At 42.3% G+C, this 20,664-nt stretch overlaps 1 protein-coding gene across 1 annotated transcript in view; it reads left to right on the top strand.

Annotated features, from left to right (window-relative positions):
• The window catches only part of LOC139695057 (serpin A3-4-like), a 55,528-nt gene that overhangs the window by 19,311 nt on the left and 15,553 nt on the right, over positions 1 to 20,664 (top strand). Inside the window, exons 2-4 of the mRNA XM_071593664.1 lie at positions 7,509 to 7,766; positions 14,527 to 14,696; positions 19,978 to 20,360. Coding sequence (XP_071449765.1) covers positions 7,583 to 7,766; positions 14,527 to 14,696; positions 19,978 to 20,360 — 737 coding nt within the window. The 5' untranslated portion in view covers positions 7,509 to 7,582. The remainder of the gene's footprint in view (positions 1 to 7,508; positions 7,767 to 14,526; positions 14,697 to 19,977; positions 20,361 to 20,664) is intronic.

Consider the following 20,664-nt stretch of genomic DNA (forward strand, 5'->3'; position numbering starts at 1 on the left):
TGATACAAAACTTAGGCCATCAAGGTTAAACATAGAAAAGGAACATGATGTAGAGGAAAATAGCTTAGGCCCAGACATACTCGACGATGAGATAGAAAGGGCATTAACGGAGATGAAATCAAATAAGGCCGTGGGGTAGACAACATTCCTACAGAACTACTGAAATAAAAAAAGGGGAAGGAAGAGGCTATATGGGCTGATTCGTAGTATCTATGAGGAAGGAATCTGGCCGGAAGACTTCGTGAGATCAGTTTTAGTTCCTATTCCGAAAAAGGTAAAGGCTTCATCATGTGAGGACTATAGGACAATAAGTTTGATATCCCACCCAGCTAAAGTTGTTCTCAGGATCATAAACAAAAGGATAGAGAGTAGGGCAAATGATTACTTAGGAGATGATCATTTTGGGTTTAGAAAGGGGAGAGGTACACGTGATGCCATTGCAGTAATGAGATCACTAATCTAGAGGAATATAGAACACAATCAGGACGTATTTGCCTATTTCGTAGATTTCGAAAAAGCGTTTGAGAGAGTGAATTGGGAAAAACTAATGAGTATATTGTAGAAAATAGGAATAGATTGAAGAGGCAGGAGGCTAATCCGCAACCTGTACACGTCTCAGACTGCTCAGGTGCGAGTGGGGGACGAAGAGTCCGGATGGACAGTGTTAGCAAGAGGTATAAGGCATGGTTGTCCATTATGAGCGGTGCTGATCAACGCATATGTGAAGCAAATGATTACAGAGGCATGGGAAGAACTGGAGGTAGGAAATGAAAGTCGGAGGGGAATTTGTAAAATTAGTTAGGTTTGCCGATAACCAAGCTTTAGTTTGTTCATCAGCCAAGGTGTTGCAAGCATTAATGAGTGAATTGGAAATTCAGCGCAATAGATATGGCATGATAATCAATATTAATAAAACAAAGGCTATGCTATTTTCCAGAAATAAAAAGACTAAGCTAAAAATTAAAATGGGAGGGCAAAAACTAGAGCTGGTGGAACAGTTTATGTATCTCGGTAGTGTTTTGGACCAAGATGGTCAAAGTAGTGGTGATGTAAAGAGATGAATTGCACTAGGCGAAGAGGCTTTCACAAGGAGGAGGGAGTTGATGACATGGACGTTGCCTAATGATGTTAAGAAAAGACTGGTAAAAATTTTTATATGGAGCGTAGTTATGTACGGCGCGAAAACGTGGTCACTGAAGCAGGATGATAGAGGTACATTGGGGGGTTTTGAAATGTGGGTCTGGAGAAGTATGGAGAAGGTGAAATGGACCGAAATGAAAACAAATGGGGAGGTATGGTGGGTAAGGAGAGGGGTTTGTTGGGAAAAATTCTAAGGAAGCAGGAAAAATGGATGAAGGGCGTATTGTTCGGCAGTGGGATTTCGAAGACTGTAACGGAGGGGAGAATGTTAGGCAAACGGGTTAAAGGCAGGAACAGGATAGGGATGTTGGACGGGATGAAGGAAGTACACAGAGAGAAAGAGAGACTTGATGTAGAGTAAGTTGCTGGATTGTGTTTTGTTAGCAGTCACAAAATATTTATTTGATTGTTGTGCCCATCCAAAACGTACCTTAAACGGTAGATTACTTAATAATAATAAAATGAATACACATACATAATACCCTGCAAGTAGCCGTAGTGGTGTGAGTCAGTGAGTGTTACCTGCGCCCCCCTCGCAAAAATGTTTGCTATTCAAAGCTATGAAATCTATGAGGCAGGGTCAAACCACGTGGCATGGTTTGTCGGGTCGCCAGATATCAGAGTAAATGGTAATTAGGGTGACTTTAGGGACATTAAATAGTCCATTTATGACTCATTCCGTGGGAACTGTTACCAAGACAACCAAGCGACGTAAGATAACTATTCTTCAAGAAAGGACACTTTCCTTTGATTTGTGTTTGGTTCCGTAACAATTGCTTTCCTCAGTGTCCGAAACATCTGCGTGCTCAAGGGGCTGCGTGAAGAATGCGAAATTGTGCGCCTCGGCAGCCATCTCATTGGACCACCAGTTAGGGCCCAACAGAAAGCCTGTCAGCAGCCGAGTCCGTTCCGGATTTCGATGAGCGGGGGGAGAAGAGCGGGGCGGGGCACTGCCTCGCGTGAATCGGCAAGCAGGATTTCCCCACCCCCTCCCCCCCGCGAGCAGGTGTACAAGGTCACCAGAGCAACGGAACTGCCCCGCACCGCCTCCCCTCGCTCTTCGGCCAGGGACAAGGTCGCCGCCTCCCCCCTCCACCAATTAACTCGAAGCCTTCGAGGGCACTTGTTCCGCCGGCAAGATGGCGACTGCGGGTTTCTTTGCTCAAGGGTGGTGGGCAGGGGGTGTCTGCGGACGTAGGGGACCTGCGAGGGAAGAGCGCCTGGTGGATCCCCCGTTGATGTCGCCATCGCCCACTCATCGTTCGTTCGTTCACCCCTGCGCGGTCTATCATATCCCGGGTGGACGTCCGGCTGGAAGCAGTTCCGCATTTTTACATCTCGGAAACCTCAATCGGCATTCGCATCAATAATTGGCCGAATACATAACAGGTTATGGCGCAGTTTATGGGGGCCCATTGAAAGCATTCCGTCATGCTTTGAACGTTTTTTTTAGATAATTTCAATTGATGTAAACAAAGACGCATCGCCTATGGCAGAGCTCTAGTTTTACGATGAGTAGAGAAGTATGAAAGACCCTTGCGAGTCTCCAGGTGTACATAGAGGGCGGCTACGCATGAGAAAATGGACACACTGGTTCCAGGCTATAAATACGCCCAGATGTCACAATCTATTTCAGGGTGCAAATGCGAATGAAGCGGGACAATTATATTTTCGTTCCGACTAATTAATCTTGAGTCATAAACAAGGCAGACGGCCACATTGGCGAAATTGGCTTCCCAATATATCAATAAATAATTTTAATGTGATATTTAATTCTTATGACGTAAAAAAACTATTTTACGAAGTCATCTTAATAGGGTAAAAGTGTCTTTGAATTATCGTTCCATTACAGCATTAATCAAACATTCCTTATCCTTTAAAATCGCACCGTCTTGATCTCAGAATGGGATGGAAATAAACGAATTACTTCCGTGAAACTTTTTTATATTTCAATGTAGTCTCTCTGCACACTAAAGCATTTGGTCCAGCGATGTTACAATGTCTTGATCCCATCTCGAAAATTAGATCCCTGTAAAATGCCCGTCTACTTCGGTTGTTTGTTCTTTTTTTAAGAGAATCTGCCTCCACCTGGGAAAAATTTGAGTTTGGGGAAGAGATAGAAATCTGAAGGAGCCAAATCAGTCAAATAAGGCGAGTGCGGCTACAATTCGAATATTAGTTTACGTATTTTTCCATGGCAACGAAAATTGTGTGTGGGTATGCATTTTCTTGATGAAAGATGACTTCCTTCCTTGCTAAGCCTGGCCTTTTTTCATTATATCTTTTGTGTAAGTAGGTCCAAGAGGTTAGCGTAGTGTTTTCCAGTAATTGTTTGACCTGTGGGAAGATAATCCATCTGCATAATCCCTTTGGCATTTCAGATAACTGAAGCCATCACCTTTCCGGCCGACCGTATTGCCTTGGCTTTCTTTGGTGGTGGTGAATAGACATATTTGTCAACTTTGACGGCTGTTTTGTCTCTGGGGTATAGCAGTAGACTCAAGTTTCTTTCAATACTCGTACAATATACGCTGCAAAAGCGCGATAAAAGGATATGGTCAACGTAATGACATCAACAGCGGAAACCGCAGACCCAACTGGTGCCGTTTAGTCACTCTAATCTCCACCGTTATGGACAACCACATTCGAATGATCTTTCCTCTCCTCGACTTCCTCGTCTTCAGCTATGTGCAGTTATTTCATTGAGGAGCTGTTATCTTTGAAACGTGGATAATTTTACTTCTGTTTGGATGGAGCACCAATTTCCGGGATAAAAGAATCTCATGTGGCTTGAAGTGCATGTTAAATAACTTGCATTTTGAATTGTGCCTATTTTTCGCTTTTTCGGCATGTAAGTCGGAGGGGAAAAATGTGCATTCAATCGCTCTTGCACCATGGATATTACGCAGCGTGATGGGAGTGCAAAAGAATGGACTTAGGATACTTAGAGTGAGGTTCTTGTAGCGTAAATATCAAAATATGTGTCATTAATCTGCAGGAATTTAATTTTGGTGAGAATCTACACGAATTGCATTATTCGTATTAATATAAAATAGTAGTTCCATCAAGCAGTAGCAGTTATTATTATTACTATATCCAGTATTACTAGAAACGACTATCCTTCTACAATCAAACGTATTAAACATTGGAACACCGGCAGCCACATAAAAGTCATGCTATGTAATGAGTGACAACACATGTCAGATTCTTGTAGAAAATACGACGATTTTCAATGGAGACATAAAGCAAACCAAGCAATCAAAGGTTGTTGCAAAATATTTCTAGTATTTCAAACAATATTAAAAAGAATATTATTAATTCAAGGGATGAAAATATGTGGAAAGCACCCACACGGCAAACGGGTGATAAGAGTGGGTGATTTCCGCAGCGACACGAAAAGAGCAGAAATACAATAGGATCCCTATTAACTCGTATATTCTACCAAAGGATAGCCTTTTCTCCCTCGTTGCTATGGGTATCCGCCATCACCTTCTCTTATTGTTCTCGAAGAAAACAACATCTTTAAGCCACCGTTTCTTAATTTCGTTCTCTATGGTCTTGGATGCATTGTCTCGTCTTCTATTACGCGACGCTTTCTCAATATGTGCTGTGCGTTTTCCAAAGAAACTGCGGGAGATGCCGCAACAGTAACTTTTAACGGAGTCATCCCCTAATTTTCATTTCAATGCAACAATTTCAGAGTGTAAAAATCATTCGCCTTGATTGGGATTCGAACCCAGATCCCTCAATATCCGGTCGAGTGCTTTAGCCGCTTAAGCTACCAAGGCGTCCTCTTGCACTCTGAAATTTTGGGGCTTTTAAAGGAACAAGATGTTGTGACGAAATACCGTACATACAATGTCACAGGCATTCGTAGTCGTGCGCGACGTTTTTTTGTCAATTTGTCAAAGTATAAACACCATAAGTGTTTAAAGTTGGCTTTAACCTCGTGGACTGTGGCGCGTCGCGCACGACTACGAATGCCTGTGACATTGTATGTACGGTATTTCGTCGCAACATCTTGTACCTTTAAAAGCCCCAAAATTTCATAGTTGAAGAGGACTCCTCGGTAGCTAGGTAGTGGCTAAAGCGATCGACCGGATATTGAGGGATCTGGGTTCGAATCCCAGTCAAGGCGAATGATTTTTACACTCTGAAATTGTTGCAATGGATGTGCTGTGTGGCGTCTTCAGAATATAGAGGTCACAATCAAACTTGGAGAGATTCAAGTGATAGATCGATTTGCGATCTTGGAGTGGTTCCCACCCTAAATGCTTTGTTTGTCACAATTTTTTTAACACATCTCGCTGCCCTACGCTGCACACGATCCAATAATTTCATGGAGCCTACGTCGTCAGGATCCCAAGTGACATCTCCTCATTCCGAGTGAGGTCCAGCGAGCGTGAAGTAAAAACGCTCCTGCAATATCTCATCGCATTTCCCCGAAAGCCTCTGGATGAGTCGTAATTTTCGGTTCGCTTCGCTGCTTAAGTGTTTTCTCATTGAGAAATGACCATGGGTAATAAGCAAAATGAAGTATTTTATAAATTTTATATTCTTTATTCCGGTTTGATTATTTTAATTAACTGTTTAGAGATAACTAACCCTTTTCCAAAACTTTTAAGATCAATAATTTAAATAACAGTAATTGTGATTCCCTCACCATTTCTCTTTGCTTCTAGGCTTTCAGCCAATGCATCATTAAAGTTCTGTTTGCGAATGTCTCTAATCATTAGAGCGTCGTAAGCAAACAGGCGTATCTAACACTAGACTGTGCCACTTACGCCGTTAGCATATAATATGGATAAATGTGGACCTATGACTCTTACTGGGGGATGACGGATGTCCGTCGCCAGACACTATTCTTTCCCTTTTCGGTGACATGCTATCTATTCTATTCAAACCCTACCGTTGGCTTGTAGGGTACGTAGGTACGTAGTTAAAACTACTGCGTCGTCGGCAAATAAACGTATCTTAACGTACTATTAACCGTGGAGTTAATGCCGTTAAATAAAGAAGAGAAAGCCATTATTTCTTTTTACACCAGGAGACAAAAAGTAATCATGCCCTTTAAAGCGACACAATGAACAACTCCAAAGCAGTTTTTAGAAGGTAGTAAAGCAGTAAACGGATGATCAACTGATTGAATTGTTCCTCGCTGTCACTCTGGGGAAGAAGCTGCCTCTCCTCCTACAAAAGGAACTATATTGCAGATTAAAAGTAGTAAAATCAGTTTCCCAACAAGGAAGCAAAATAGTTTAATTCTTTCCGGAAACAGTTCAAGAATATCTAACAAAACTAACCCATGTGTGCGTCACGCGCCCCTCCCGTAAAATCTTCGGATGTTCCGCTAAGATGCGATAAATCTGGTCCGTCTTATCTTGCACTCCGCACGCTCATTGGAAGAAAATCTTAGGAAAACAATGCATCTCCCTGCTCAAGCGATAGAGATGCACGCGGTAAGAGCAGTGAAATTTTCTCCTCTAGGAAGGGAGTATTATAATCCCCAAATACAAATTTATAGACCCTTGAATACTCACCAATATGATTCCAAATTTAGAACCAAACAATATTCCACTGATAAATTGAAGAATGCGAAGAGCATAATTTTAATTTTTTTCGTACACAATGGAACGTATGGAAATCGGAGGGTTAATATCCGCGGTGTACACCACCAAATTAGAAGAATTGATTTCATAGTTGAAAGTAAAGTTTTATAGGTTTAATCTCTCCGGAGTCAGTTCATATATCCAATACAAATATTGCGTTTCTGTTTTTTTAATGATGGTTCCTTACGAAATGGATGAATTTACTCAGCATCCCGTTTAATTCCATCTACGGGATTAATTCCGCCCTGGGTCCCATTTGTTCGAGGTGTGTATTTGAACGACGAAGTCCTGGCGACGCGAAATAAACTCTTTGAAAGCGAGTATTTTGAAGTGCAATAATTTGAATTGGCCCATTGCAAAAATCCTCGTATATGTGAATCTCACGACAGTGGTTGACTCGAAGAGGTTATCGTCGCGGCATTTTCCGCAGTATCTCTGGAACATCCCTTCAGCTATTACAATCTAAAATGTCCCCTCAATTTGCATGATTCAATCTGGTACTCCACGCCGTGCCGCGTATTTCCCTCTTCATTCCTCTAGGGCTTCCATTTTGCGGGAACCGGCACGACTGTCACCAGACTGGTGAGGCCAGAGCGAAGGCCGTGTTTCTCCATCCGCAGACCTTCCAGGCAGTTGAAGCCGAAGGTCCATACATACACGCACTAGCCATCCGAAAGAATGCCACATCCAAAACACGCATTATTTCCATGAAATCTACGAGTGTTCACATGCATAACATTCCCTACTTCCTCTTCTCAGGATTGCGGTCGGTCATAAAGGCGGAAGGCTCCAGACGCGACATCAAGACCATTGCAGAGCAAAGGAAGAGCGCCATGGCGACCTCCAGACTCCCACTACTGCCTCCACTTTTGGTTCTGGTGACGCTGGCGTCATCTGCATCGTCGCCGGTGGCCGAGCAGCCCGTCGCCCGGGAGGCGCAGGCTCCTTGGGTGTCCTCAGTCACCGAGACCCACCACATTGCCTTCCCAGGCTCGGACGCCTTCAGCCAAATTAGCGGTGAGCGACAGGCTGGTGTGTCTCACGGAACTCGGAATAGATAGATGTCTCTAATTTTTTTTGCGAATCCCTCTTCCTTCGAAAAATCACCGGCCAAACACTGAGTATATCTAGCTACACTGCAAGCTCCACTAAGGGCATGTGGCAGTAGATGATTATATAAGAGACATATTTATTATTATTTATTATAAGGTAATCTACCGGTTAAGGTAGGTTCTTGGATGGACACAGCTACAAAATAAATATTTTGCGATTCCTAACAAAATACAAAATCCAGTAACCTAATCTACATCAGACCCGTCTTCATCTCTGAGTACTTGCTTCCTCCCTTCATCCCATCCAACATCCCTATCCTGTTCCTTCCCTTTCCTCGTTTGCCCAACATTTTCCCCTCTATTACAGTCTTCAACATCCCACTGCCAGTCAATACCCCTTTCATCCACTTTTCCTGCCTCCATAGGATTTCTCCCAACAAACCCCTCTCTTCGCCCACCATACCAAGTACTTCCTCATTTGTTTTCTTCTCTGTACATTTCACCTTCTCCATTATTCTCCACACCCACATTTCAAAATCCTCCAGTCTACGTCTATCCTCCTGCTTCAATGACCGCGTTTCCGCACCGTACATAGCTACGCTCCATATCAAAGTTTTTACGAGTCTTTTCTTAATATCCTTAATTAACGTCCCCGCCATCAACTCCCTCCTCCTTGTGAAAGCCTCTTCGCCTAGAGCAATTCTTCTCCTTACGTCCCTACTACTTTGACCGTGTTGGTCCAAAACCCTACCGAGATACGTAAACTGTTCTACCTGCTCTAGTTTTTGCCCTCCTATTTTAATGTTTAGCTTAGCCTTTTTCTTTCTAGAAAATCGCATAACCTTTGTTTTATCAATATTGATTCTCATCCCATACCTATCGCAATGAATTTCCAATTCACTCAGCAACGCTTGCAACTCCTTGGCTGACTGACAAACTAAAGCTAAGTCATCAGCAAACCTAACTGATTTCACGAATTCCCCGCCCACTTTCATTCCTACCTCCAATTCTTCCCATGCCTCTGTAATCATTTGCTTCACATATGCGTTGATCAGCACCGCTCATAATGGACAACCATGCCTTATACCTCTTGCTAACACTGTCCATCCGGACTCTTCGTCCCCCACTCGCACCTGAGCAGTCTGAGACGTGTACAGGTTGCGGATTAGCCTCCTGCCTCTTCAATCTATTCCTATTTTCTGCAATATACTCATTAGTTTTTCCCAATTCACTCTCTCAAACGCTTTTTCGAAATCTACGAAATTGGCAAATAAGTCCTGATTGTGTTCTATATTCCTCTAGATTAGTGATCTCATTACTGCAATGGCATCACGTGTACCTCTCCCCTTTCTAAACCCAAAATGATCATCTCCTAAGTAATCATTTGCCCTACTCTCTATCCTTTTGTTTATGATCCTGAGAACAACTTTAGCTGGGTGGGATATCAAACTTATTGTCCTATAGTCCTCACATGATGAAGCCTTTACCTTTTTCGGAATAGGAACTAAAACTGATCTCACGAAGTCTTCCGGCCAGATTCCTTCCTCGTAGATACTACGAATCAGCCCATATAGCCTCTTCCTCCCACATTTTCCTAAGCCTTTTAAAAGTTCCGCGGGAATGTTATCCACCCCCACGGCCTTATTTATTTTCATCTCCCTTAATGCCCTTTCTATCTCATCGTCGAGTAAGCCTGGACGTCAGCTATCTTCCTCTACGTCATGTTCCTTTTCTATGTCTAACTTTGTTTAAGAGACAAAACATAAGAGACATACTACACCAAAAATTAAGTTTTTCTTAATTGCTAGTCAGAATATAAACATATGTATTTAAACTATTCAAATGTTTTATACTATGCCATTGATACAGCAGATACCGTAGTATATATCACATACACATGCACAACGGTGTCTAGGTGAGCTATACTTTTCTGCGCAAACGAGAGAAGTTATAGGTAAGGAGAATCACGAAGTGAAGCGGGTGGGTGGTGTCGAGGGGTTTGATGTGATACTCTCGATCTGCAGCCTTGTCCCGAGGATTGATCATGGACCTCTGGTTTGGAGGCAAGTGGAAGGCATCAATCAGAGATTGCGCGGTTTCTGCAGGGATATCGGAGCGTTCTTCGTCGGCCTTCAACCGGCGATCAAATCGCGTAGGAACCTCCTGAACCGTTCTGGTGTCCGCTACACGTCTGAGGCCGCCAGGTGTATAGCGGGTAGGATATTTGAGCGTTGCAAGGCTTTTTTAGGTTAATGTGTGGGTCAAATAGTAGGTCTCTAAAGTCTTCTTTGCCAAATTATGTAGCTTTGGATGAAGTGAGGTTCAGTGCTAGCAATAGTTCATTTAACACGGATCAAATAGCAACGAACGGAAAATTTTATAACGGATTCAATATTAATAAGAAGACGATCCCCGTTCAAAATGCAAAATCCGTAATTTCAAGGAAAAAATATCCATATTCCTATTTAATTGCCGAAGTTTAAAAAACAGCGTTTGGTGCTCAATTAAAAGTCCTCGATCCCAAAGAATTTATGCATGCGCATTTTAAAGACCGCCAGTTGACAGAGATAATTCAATACTAGAATTAGATCAGCCAATCAAAGGTTTCTTATACCAACACAATGATCGCGATGTTATAATCGGTGGAGATTTCAACGTCCCATCTATTGACTGGAGCACATAAAGTTTTAAAACGGGCGGCAATGACAAATATATCTGCGAATCGCTGTTGAATTCTTTAACGTTGAACTCGTTGAATCAACTTAATCACTTCACCAACATGAAGCGATAATATTAGCGACTTGTTAGCAACGAATACTCCCGAAAAAGTCTTAATTGTAGAAACCAAAAAAAGAGTTAGTGACCACAGGGCAGTAATTGCTAAGTTTTCGCTACATGGGTTCCGAAATAAGAAGCATAACAGGAAAATTTACTTGTTTAAAGAAGGGGGCTACAATGGCCTGAGGTTAGTGCTACAGAGACAATTTGCAAGTTTTAAGAAAGATAGTAACTACCAAGATACTGAGTGAGATAGTTCGATCGTGAAAAACCTCGATAATCAGACGTTATTAATGAAAAATCAGGACAGTTTCCGAAAAGAGAGATCCTGCGAGACACAACTTGCGCTTTTTGTTCATGATGTTCTTATTAAGGGAGAGAGCAATGTTCCAATGGACGCGATTTTTCCAGATTTTAAGAAAGCCTTCGACAAAGTACCTCATAGTAAACTACTCGCAAAGCTAGGAGTACATATATGGCATAGATAGAAATATCCGGGGTTGGATTAAAGACTTTTTGAATGGTCTGGTACAAAGAATAGTCATAGATGGAGTTAGGTCAAATACAGTAGAAGTTACTTCAAGTGTTCCCCAGGGAAGAGTCATCGGACCTCTTTTATTCCCTAATTTACGTCAACGACATTGACTCTGTAGTCACTGGTAAAATACGTTTCTTTGCCGACGATGCAGTGGTTTTCCGTGATATCCGTGATCCTGAGGACACAGCAGCTTTTTCAGATGATCATAATGCTATACAACGTTGGTGCGACATTTGGCAATTAGAATATAACTTAAAAAAGTATGTAGTGATAAATTTTTGGAAAAAGAGTCATTCTCTCCCTAACGCCTTTTGCATTGGGAACACCGAAATGGAATTTGTAAACTCAATTAAATACCTAGGCGTTACCCTCACTCCAAAACACGTACGGGGAATATGTGGACAAGCTGACAAAAGATTAGGATTTATTAGAAGAGAACTTGGTAAGTGGGATGAAAAAGGCAAAGAGAAATGTTATCTGTCGTTGGTTAGGCATCATTTAGAATATGTTGCAAATAAATGGGATTATCACGAAGTTGGATTAATTGCCGAATTGGATCGCGTGGATCGTACAGGAACAAGATTTGTAAAACGCTGTGAGGATAAACTTAGTGGCGTATCCAAAAGATTAGAGCAGCGAGGTTGGGAATCACTCACGGAACGAAGGTTAAATTACCGATTGAAGCTCTTGCATAAATTGGAAGGAGGTCTCTTCTTTAGCAGTGATGTTGAAAATGTATCATTAACCCCATCGTACTACGGTAGGAGAGATCATGTCAATAAAATTAGAGAGGTCAAGTATAGAACAGATTGATTTAAGATGCCATTTTTTCCACGACCGATAGTGGATCATAATAACAGATTCGAACGCGGTAGGGTCAAAACTATTCTGGTGTGTATTCATCCCTTGCCACACACTCTATCGGTGACTTGCAGGGTACTAAAATAAATTAATAAATTAGATAGTCGCCCGTTGCAGCCCTTGCAGCAAGCGAATCTTGTCTTTACATTGTGTCTGGATAGAACTCTCGCGATTCTCTCCACGGTTCCCGAAACATATGCAGATGACCAAAATGTTAAACGATATTGGTATGACACTTGTTATTTAGAATTGAACTTTTAAAATGAGCGCGGAGGGACTCCCGAAAGCCTAAACCATTGTGGATGAACACCGGGGAAACTTCAGATTTCATTCAGTAAACGAACGAGTCTTAACGGCCTGTTAGCCACGAAGTTAAATGTCCATAGTGTAAATAAGAAATAAAATATATCCGATAATACTTCCCTGTGGAACACCTGAAGTAACTTTTGCCGCATTACTGCTAATATCATCCATGACTATCCTTTGTACGCGATCATTCAAAAAGTCTCTAATCCACCCCAGGATATTTTTATGCGTGTCACAGGCACCGGAAGCTTTTTACTATCGATTCGTATCAATAGAAAACTAACGATTATATGCTCCGTTATCTTGAATGGTGGGGATGGGGGGGGGGGGAATTGGTCTGTTATGACTCAGTTCCCCCGTCTCCGGTTCAAATATAGGTGTTACGTTTGCCGTATTTCAGGCACAGAGAGTCATGTGATCTACATGGGACTTCTTAAGCATAAATTCTAGATACGGCCGAATGCCCAACTCTACTTCCTTAAATATACGAGCTAGTACGGGAACGGACCCGGAGAATTTGTTAGGGCCAATATTTTCCGGGAAAGTATTGTGTGTTCCACTACTTGTAAAATCAAATCAGAAATTCCTCGCCTTCCAATTCAAGTCGCTGAAGGAACTCGCGGGCGCTATTGACCTCACTTTTTCCTGAACTGTTAAGTAGCTCTGTAGTAATGTTGTCTACCCCCGCGGCCTTATTTTACTTCAATTCCCTCAATGCCCATTCCGCTATCGAGTAAGCCTGGACCTACGGTAAGCTATAATTATCTACATCATATTCCCTTTCTTTGTCTAACCTTGCTAGACTTATGTCTTTGCCATAGTGTTAATCCGTGATCTCGTATATACGTATACATTCCACCTCCTCTCTTGAGTCTTTCCTAGTTCAATTATTAATTTTCCTGGCTTATTTTTGATTGTTTGCGCGGATTTTCCCTTCTTACGTCCCAACAGTAAAATTTTCATATCCTCACACTGCGTCTTCCACCACGCTTCTTTTGCTTTATTTGTTACCGTCACAATTTATTATTTAACTCTTTGTACTTCCTTCTAATCAACTCTGCATTTGCAGTATTCCATTTCCTTCTCTCGCGTATTACTCGAATCATCTCGTCCTCAATCCATGGTTTCCTTGTTCTTTTAATATTCATTTTCCCTGTTCTTCCGTTTGCAGGTTTTGATATCCCTTTTTTGATATGTTCACGTTTTTCCTCGATAGTATTAGGCGGTGGCCTGGCAGCTTCCTTTCCTCGCCAATGATTTCCTCTGCAGTCTGCTGATACTCCTTCCTTATCTTTCCCGCTAAAGCATCCAAAAACGATTTCTTAAACAGTCTCCCGTGCAGGGTATTAAAATAAATAAATAAATTGCGGTCGGGCGCCACCCTTATGTATCACTAAATTATGAATGGAAACTGCAACTGCTCCAGAGAAACTGCGAATTAATCATGCTGTTCCTTAATCTGCGTCTAACCGTAATGTACGTATTGTGATTCTCACGATACCCGGGCGTTTTCCATGCATACATGCGTATGCCTTTTGTGGTGCTCAAACTAAGTGCTGGTGTTGATTAACCCTTGTTTCTAGCAGAATTCTATTGGTTTCTCTCCGCGGTCGTGTCTCGTTTCTAAACCGTAGTCCCCCACCTCAATACCATCTCTTCCTTCGCCTACCGTCTAGTTCCTAACTCCCATCACCACCAAATGTCTCCCTTCAGGAACATCCGTGATTATGTCCACCAACTGATAGTACACCCTATGGACTTCTTCCTCCCTATAATTGCTCGGTGACGGTGACCTGAACAATGACCAAGTTCCTTGGTTCTGCTTTTACTTGTACTTATAATATTTTAGCATATGAGTCAATATCCGGTCCCGGGAATCTGTGCGAATTAAACACGCTGTTTCTAAATATGTGCCAAACCATAACATAGTCTAACAGATGTCTTCCTGAATCTCCGGATCTTTCCCTTGTACTATACATACTACCATGTACTATGCATGCAGGTATACATAGGCCTCTAGTGGTGTCTAGAACAAGTGTTCGCAATGACTAACCCCTATCCCCTGCAGAACTCTATTACTCTCTCCCCGTGGACATTCCATGCCCCTAAATCGAAGTCCTCGCTATCTCATCCTTTGCCTAATATTCACGGGCTCCAAGAGAGTGGAAGCAAACCTCTGCGCCTGGCTATTTCCCGGCCCTGACAATTGCTCGCCCTCTCACCTCAGTCCATCCCGCTGCAGGGCGCCCGAGGAAAAATGGCACCGCACCCGCCGGTGCCCGGCCCCAGTATCCCGCGGCACCCGCCAGTGGCGCCTCATTCTTCCGACCCGAGTGCCCAACCGCGAAGTGGCCCGAGTACGCATGGAGCAACCAGTCACCATTCCTCAACCCTTCTGACGGACGTCCACCGGTGAGTACGCCCCCCTGGTCCAAGCGGACGGTGAGACGGGGAAGGGAAGGGACGGTGAGACGGGGAAGGGAAGGGGCAGTGTCGTCCCACGGTGGTGACCCGATACGCGAAAAACACAGTCAAAAATTCAAATGTTCCAGCATTGTCACGAGAATGCTATTTAGAAGGATTTTCGAAATTTAACCTACGTCCAAACTCATCGGTTAGGCACCTAAATCGCTCAAATTTAGGGAGGACGCCATCTTGAAGGGTGTTCAAACTCGTTAGGAAATTAGAGGGTGCAAAGTTAAGCACTTATTTCAGCCCCTAGATTTATGATACAAGAAGTGTATCCTAAATACGCCATATTGCGACCACGCAATTCCAAGAGCTTGAAGCGTGGCAACCAGCAAAAGAATAATCACCATGACGGACATATGTTAGCCACCATAACTCTGGTTTTTTCTTTGGGAGAGTACACTTATTATTACTCATGGAATCATGAACAAAAGGAAGGTTTTATTAACTCGAGGTGGGAAAAGGCAAGAGAAATCCGGCGTCTTCTGCATGGATGTACGAGTTTTTTAATTCTTGTGATAACTTAATTTAACCAAGTTATTCAATATAGATATTTGAAATGTATAGGAGAGTACATATTCCTTGATTTTGTCCCTAATTTCATGGCAAAGAACATCGTCTTGCGAAATAAATGTGCGAATAAAAATTGTACAACCCCTCTTTATTGAACAAGAGTCGTATTTTATTATTTTAGCTCTGCTCTCTTCAAAACTTCTTTTGGAAACCTTCATAGTTTAGCAATAGGCTGCCATCGCACAAACGTCGAAGAACTATCGTCTTCGAGCAGGCAGCGCATCTGTAATAGTTCGTCCACTGCCTTGTTAACATTTCTTTCTCGACTGATATAACTACTAATGCGTAGAGGACCATAATATGAAAGAAAAAAGTTAAAGTTGATTAAAGGAGCGGCAAAGTTGAAGTAAAATTCAAGACGATTTCAAGGAAAATCCATTATTTTCTTTTGCTTAGGCAGAATAGATTATACCAAGAACGATTAGCACGCGATGCCGTAAGGGCAGGGTGTAATAAAGTGGGACTGATAAATATTAATGAATGTGCAATGCCATTGACACAGATGACGTTGAGTAACTGAGTAAATGAAAGTAGCAGAATGACTTCATACGCCGAAGTAAAAAAAAAGATGACTTGTAGAACTCGAAAAGATTTCCTACCCATTTTTCCCGAGCGAAGTTCCATCTGGCTTCTTCTCGTAATCAGATATCTAGTCTAGCAGTCATGGGCGAGAATGACTCCCTTTTCCACCGAGTCAGCCACGACGCCGGGGAACTGGATATAATTTTATTATTGTGCCGTTTATCATAAATCGTAAGAAAACAATAAAATGTCATATAATATATGTATATATATAATTGTATATATATATATATATATATATATATATATATATATATATATATATATATATATATTATATATATATTATATATATACATACTATATATATATATATATACTATATATATATATATATATATATATTATATATATATAATGTATAAAATTTAGCATTAGTGGACACAGACAAATAATCAAGAAACACACAAAAAAGAGACTAACTAATTTTCGAATTTTCGGTGATTGCAGCCACCTTCGCGTGGCTGCGATCGAAGACCCACTAAGTTTCGAATTTTCGGTGGCTGCGACCGTCGAAAATTCGAAACTTAGTGGGTCTCTTTTTTGTGTTTGTGTTTTTGTCTGTGTCCACTAGTGCTAAATTTTATTATTATTATTATTATTCACGTCCGTGAGACTTTCAAAAAGTGTTACATATATATATATATATATATATATATATATATATATATATATATATATATATATATATATATAACCATAAACCATAAACACAATAATCAACCCGAAGGTCGGTTTAGTAGGTGATGGTAGAGTTCACCCAGTACTAAGCCCTATACGGCGTGTGAAATTCACACATCAGGGTAGGGGGGCCAGTTCCTTTCCCTGTGCCGGTTATGGTTTCCCAGGAATACCTGGTACCCGAAAAATCACTTTAGCTTGGGTGGAGCTGCAGTTGCCCGAGTGCCTTACCCGGGAATCGAACCCGGAACCCTCCGGTCAGCAGTCCAACGCTCTACCCACTGGACTACCGCGACCCATATATATATATATATATATATATATATATATATATATATATATATATATATATATATATATATATATATATATATATATATATATATATATATACGCCGCGACCCGCTATATATATATATATATATATATATGGGTCGCGGTAGTCCAGTGGGTAGAGCGTTGGACTGCTGACCGGAGGGTTCCGGGTTCGATTCCCGGGCAAGGCACTCTGGGCACCTGACGACTTTTTGACGACAAAGGGCGTTCCTGGGGGAAGTTTATGCTATCATCGTGTGCTGCCATCTATCAAACGACGGTGAAACAAATTTCAGACTGATTTAAAGGTTAGTTTGGATTTGGCAGCCATTCGAGTAAGACGGGTTTCGTGATTTTCGCTAAGATGGAAAAAGAGCAGTATCGTTCGGTAATTCGCTTTTTGTTTTTGGATGGGAATAAATGCGAGGAGATAAAAGCAAAGTTGGATGCTGTTTATGGGGACAATTCGCCATCTATGACCACAGTTAGATATTGGTTCAACGAATTTAAACTTGGGCGAACATCTGTTTTTGATGAGCGACCAGGACGCCCGGCAGACGTGGTTACCGAGGAAATCATTCAAAAAGTCCACGCCATGATTCTCGCTGATCGACGAACGTAAGTGCGCGAAGTAGCAGAGGTGTGTCGACCGGAACGGCAATTAATATTTTATATGATAAGGTGGCGATGAAAAAATTGTCGGCCCGATGGGTTCCGCGATTGCTCACGGTGGACAACACATTCATCCGGAGTTGTCACCGCCAAACTGCTTGAACTACGTTATGAATTGCTGCCGCACCCCCCGTATTCACCCAAGCTGGCTCGCTGCAACTTTTTCTAATTCCCTAACATGAACAAATGGCTCGCGGGAAAAAAAATTAGCTCAAACGAGGAAGTTATCGCCGAGACATAGGCGTATTTTTGAGAGTTCGACAAATCCTATTTTTTGGATGGGTTAAAAAAATGGCCGGAACGTTGGTATAAGTGTATCTTTCTAAAAGGGGACTATGTTGAAAAATAAAAAAAATGTTTTTGAAAAAATGGTTTCTTCATTTCTAACACGGGTAGTTATTGAACCGCCCTCGTATATATCTTCGAAAAAGAACGCTCTTCAGCGACGATACAAAGAAACAGAGAAAGGACACTCGCATATCTAGTTGACGTTTCGACGACACGACCGTCATCATCAGAATAAGATGCCGTGCCGTCGAAACGTCAACTAGATATGTGACTGCCCTTTACTTGTGTTATGCATAAGAAAAAACCGAAAAACATAGGCACACAGTAATCAACCCGAAGGATGGTTTGGAAGGTGATGGTAGAGTCCACACAGCACTAAGCCCAGCGGCGTGAGAGATTCACTCATGAGTGTAGGGGGGGCAATTCCTTTCCCTGTGCCAGTTATAGCAGTTCTGAGGCCAAAAGTGAAGAGGAACATGGAATGCATCGAGTACAATTAGGATGGGGATGAGGATTCTAAGTCTCTTTCGTATTTCGTAGTATTTCGATTAAGCGTTGTATAGAGTGAATTGTGCAGAATTAATGAATGCATTGCAGAAAATAGGGGTAAATGGGAGGGATGGGATCTGTACCTTGCACATTTCAAATACTGCTCAGGTGCGAGTGGCGGAAGGAGAGTCGGGAAGGGCAGGGTAAGGAAGAAGGGTCAGACAGGGGTTCCATTATCACTGATGGATGGCAGGGACGTGGAGTGACAATGTTAAGAAAAGGCTCGCCAAAATATTTTTATGAAGCTTGTGTTTTTTGCAGCGCAATAAAATGATAATTACTAGAGCGGAATGCACTTATTCCCCCACACATAATACTTTCCCCTCGATGGGGAACACTTAGGATTCACCCGAAACGAAAATCAGCAATTGCGTAAGACACGGGAGAGCAAGAAGAAAGTGGCGTTCGTTACGAACAGGTTCAGTACCTGTATATTTAGCTACATCCAGACATGACAAATCTTCGTCGTCTGTGTCCTTGTGACCTTAAGGATATATGAAATCACAGCATAAATTCTTCGAAACTTTCAACGGGAATACACGTTCTTTCATAAGACCCTTACATGAATGCATAGTCACCATGGACGATATGTCCAAATGAGATACTGAGCACGCCAATTTAATTCCTTCTGCGGATGAGATAGGAAAGTGCACGAAATCCCGTCACCGACCTGCGGCGTTAGGACCAATTATGGACGCCAGTGCAAGGAATGTTTTCTTCCGAACTTGTTCCGCAAATTATGCATAATAATATTATAAAAACACAAAAATTGCAGACATCAATACCTCAGGCTATAATATCATATCAATTAATATTATATCATATCATATTATATTATATATCATTATAATATATATTATACACGTATATTGAAGCTGAAGCAGTACGCTAAAAACACTAATACCAGAAAATAAACGTCACGTTTGCAAAAACATCACAACCGGATCCATTCGTGACGACCACTCTCGGACGTATAGAACTTCTTAAGCTTACAAATATCTAGCAAAACTTGAACTCAGCCCAAAACAGCAGAACTGTTTTTAAAAAAAATGAAAGCTCCGAATAAAATTGATATTCATTGCAAAGCAACTAGTCTCCAGGGCAAGGACAGCAGCGTTTAAAATGCCGCCGCAACTGCACGTAGTCCTCCGACATTTCCGATTAGAGCAACAGCGTATTTACGAACTATATGGGTCAGTAAACAATTGCAACGTAAATACTGGTCACTTCAGTTTCACAGAACCTCTTTCCATTCTAAGCATGTACTTGTGGCATAATTACTGGAATGTGCGTATGATTTATTTTCCATGATGTCATTTGCCGTAGGTGATGCAATACTTACCTCATGAAGGACTAACAACATTAGATGTGGCTTTGTTCTTAAGAAAATCGTCACTTAACCCGTATGAATAAGAAAATGTAAGTGCTCATGGAGTATTTGAACATGAAATTAACGGAGGCATGTGAGGCTGAACGTCTGCATTGAATAAGTGCTCACGCACATGCATAAATATGACTCTCTCTCTCTCGCTCCTGTAAAATAAAAAACATGGGGCCGGCCCAGCTGGACGTCCGTCTAGCCGTGGACGCCATGTTCCGACTCTCCAGCAGCCTGGAGTCTCAGCTAAGGGACCCCTCAGCCACCAACCTGCTTCTCTCGCCCCTGGGACTCGCCTCGGCTCTCGGACAGCTGATGCTCGCCGCCAGGGGCCGCACCGCCGACCAGCTGGCGACCCTGCTGACCGGATCGACACAGGCTGACTGCAACTTCCACATGTCCTTCCGCGCCGTACTCGCGCAGGTGTGGAGCCGTAGGGGTAGCGAGTCCCACGAGCTGTCCGTGGGGAATGCTCTCTTCCACCAAAGGGGCTCGCCAGCCCTGAACGGGCCCTTTCTGGCGCACCTCGCCGCCGACTACGCCGGCGAGACGTTTCCCGTGGATTTCAGGTGAGTGGAGCCCTCCGCTTCGACCACCGAGCGGTTAAATACGGCGCCTGACCTTGGTTTCTGGCATCGGAACCTTGACAATAAAATGGACTAATGTTGTACTTAACGCAAGTAAATCCCCAATCTCGAAAATGTTTCGCCATTTTCATGACTTATAATTGCCGGGTTTGAAGTTTATAGGTGGAAAAATGCACCACTTATTCGTATATTGTATTCTGGTATGTCATTAAACTGTACACAAACCTCCTAGTGGTGTGGACTATTTGTACATTTATTATACTGAAAGGGGGAAGTGGCAGTCCAG

This window comes from Hetaerina americana, unplaced genomic scaffold (genome assembly GCF_022747635.1).
Source record: "Hetaerina americana unplaced genomic scaffold, ioHetAmer1.1.p SCAF_6, whole genome shotgun sequence".
Taxonomy (NCBI): domain Eukaryota; kingdom Metazoa; phylum Arthropoda; class Insecta; order Odonata; family Calopterygidae; genus Hetaerina; species Hetaerina americana.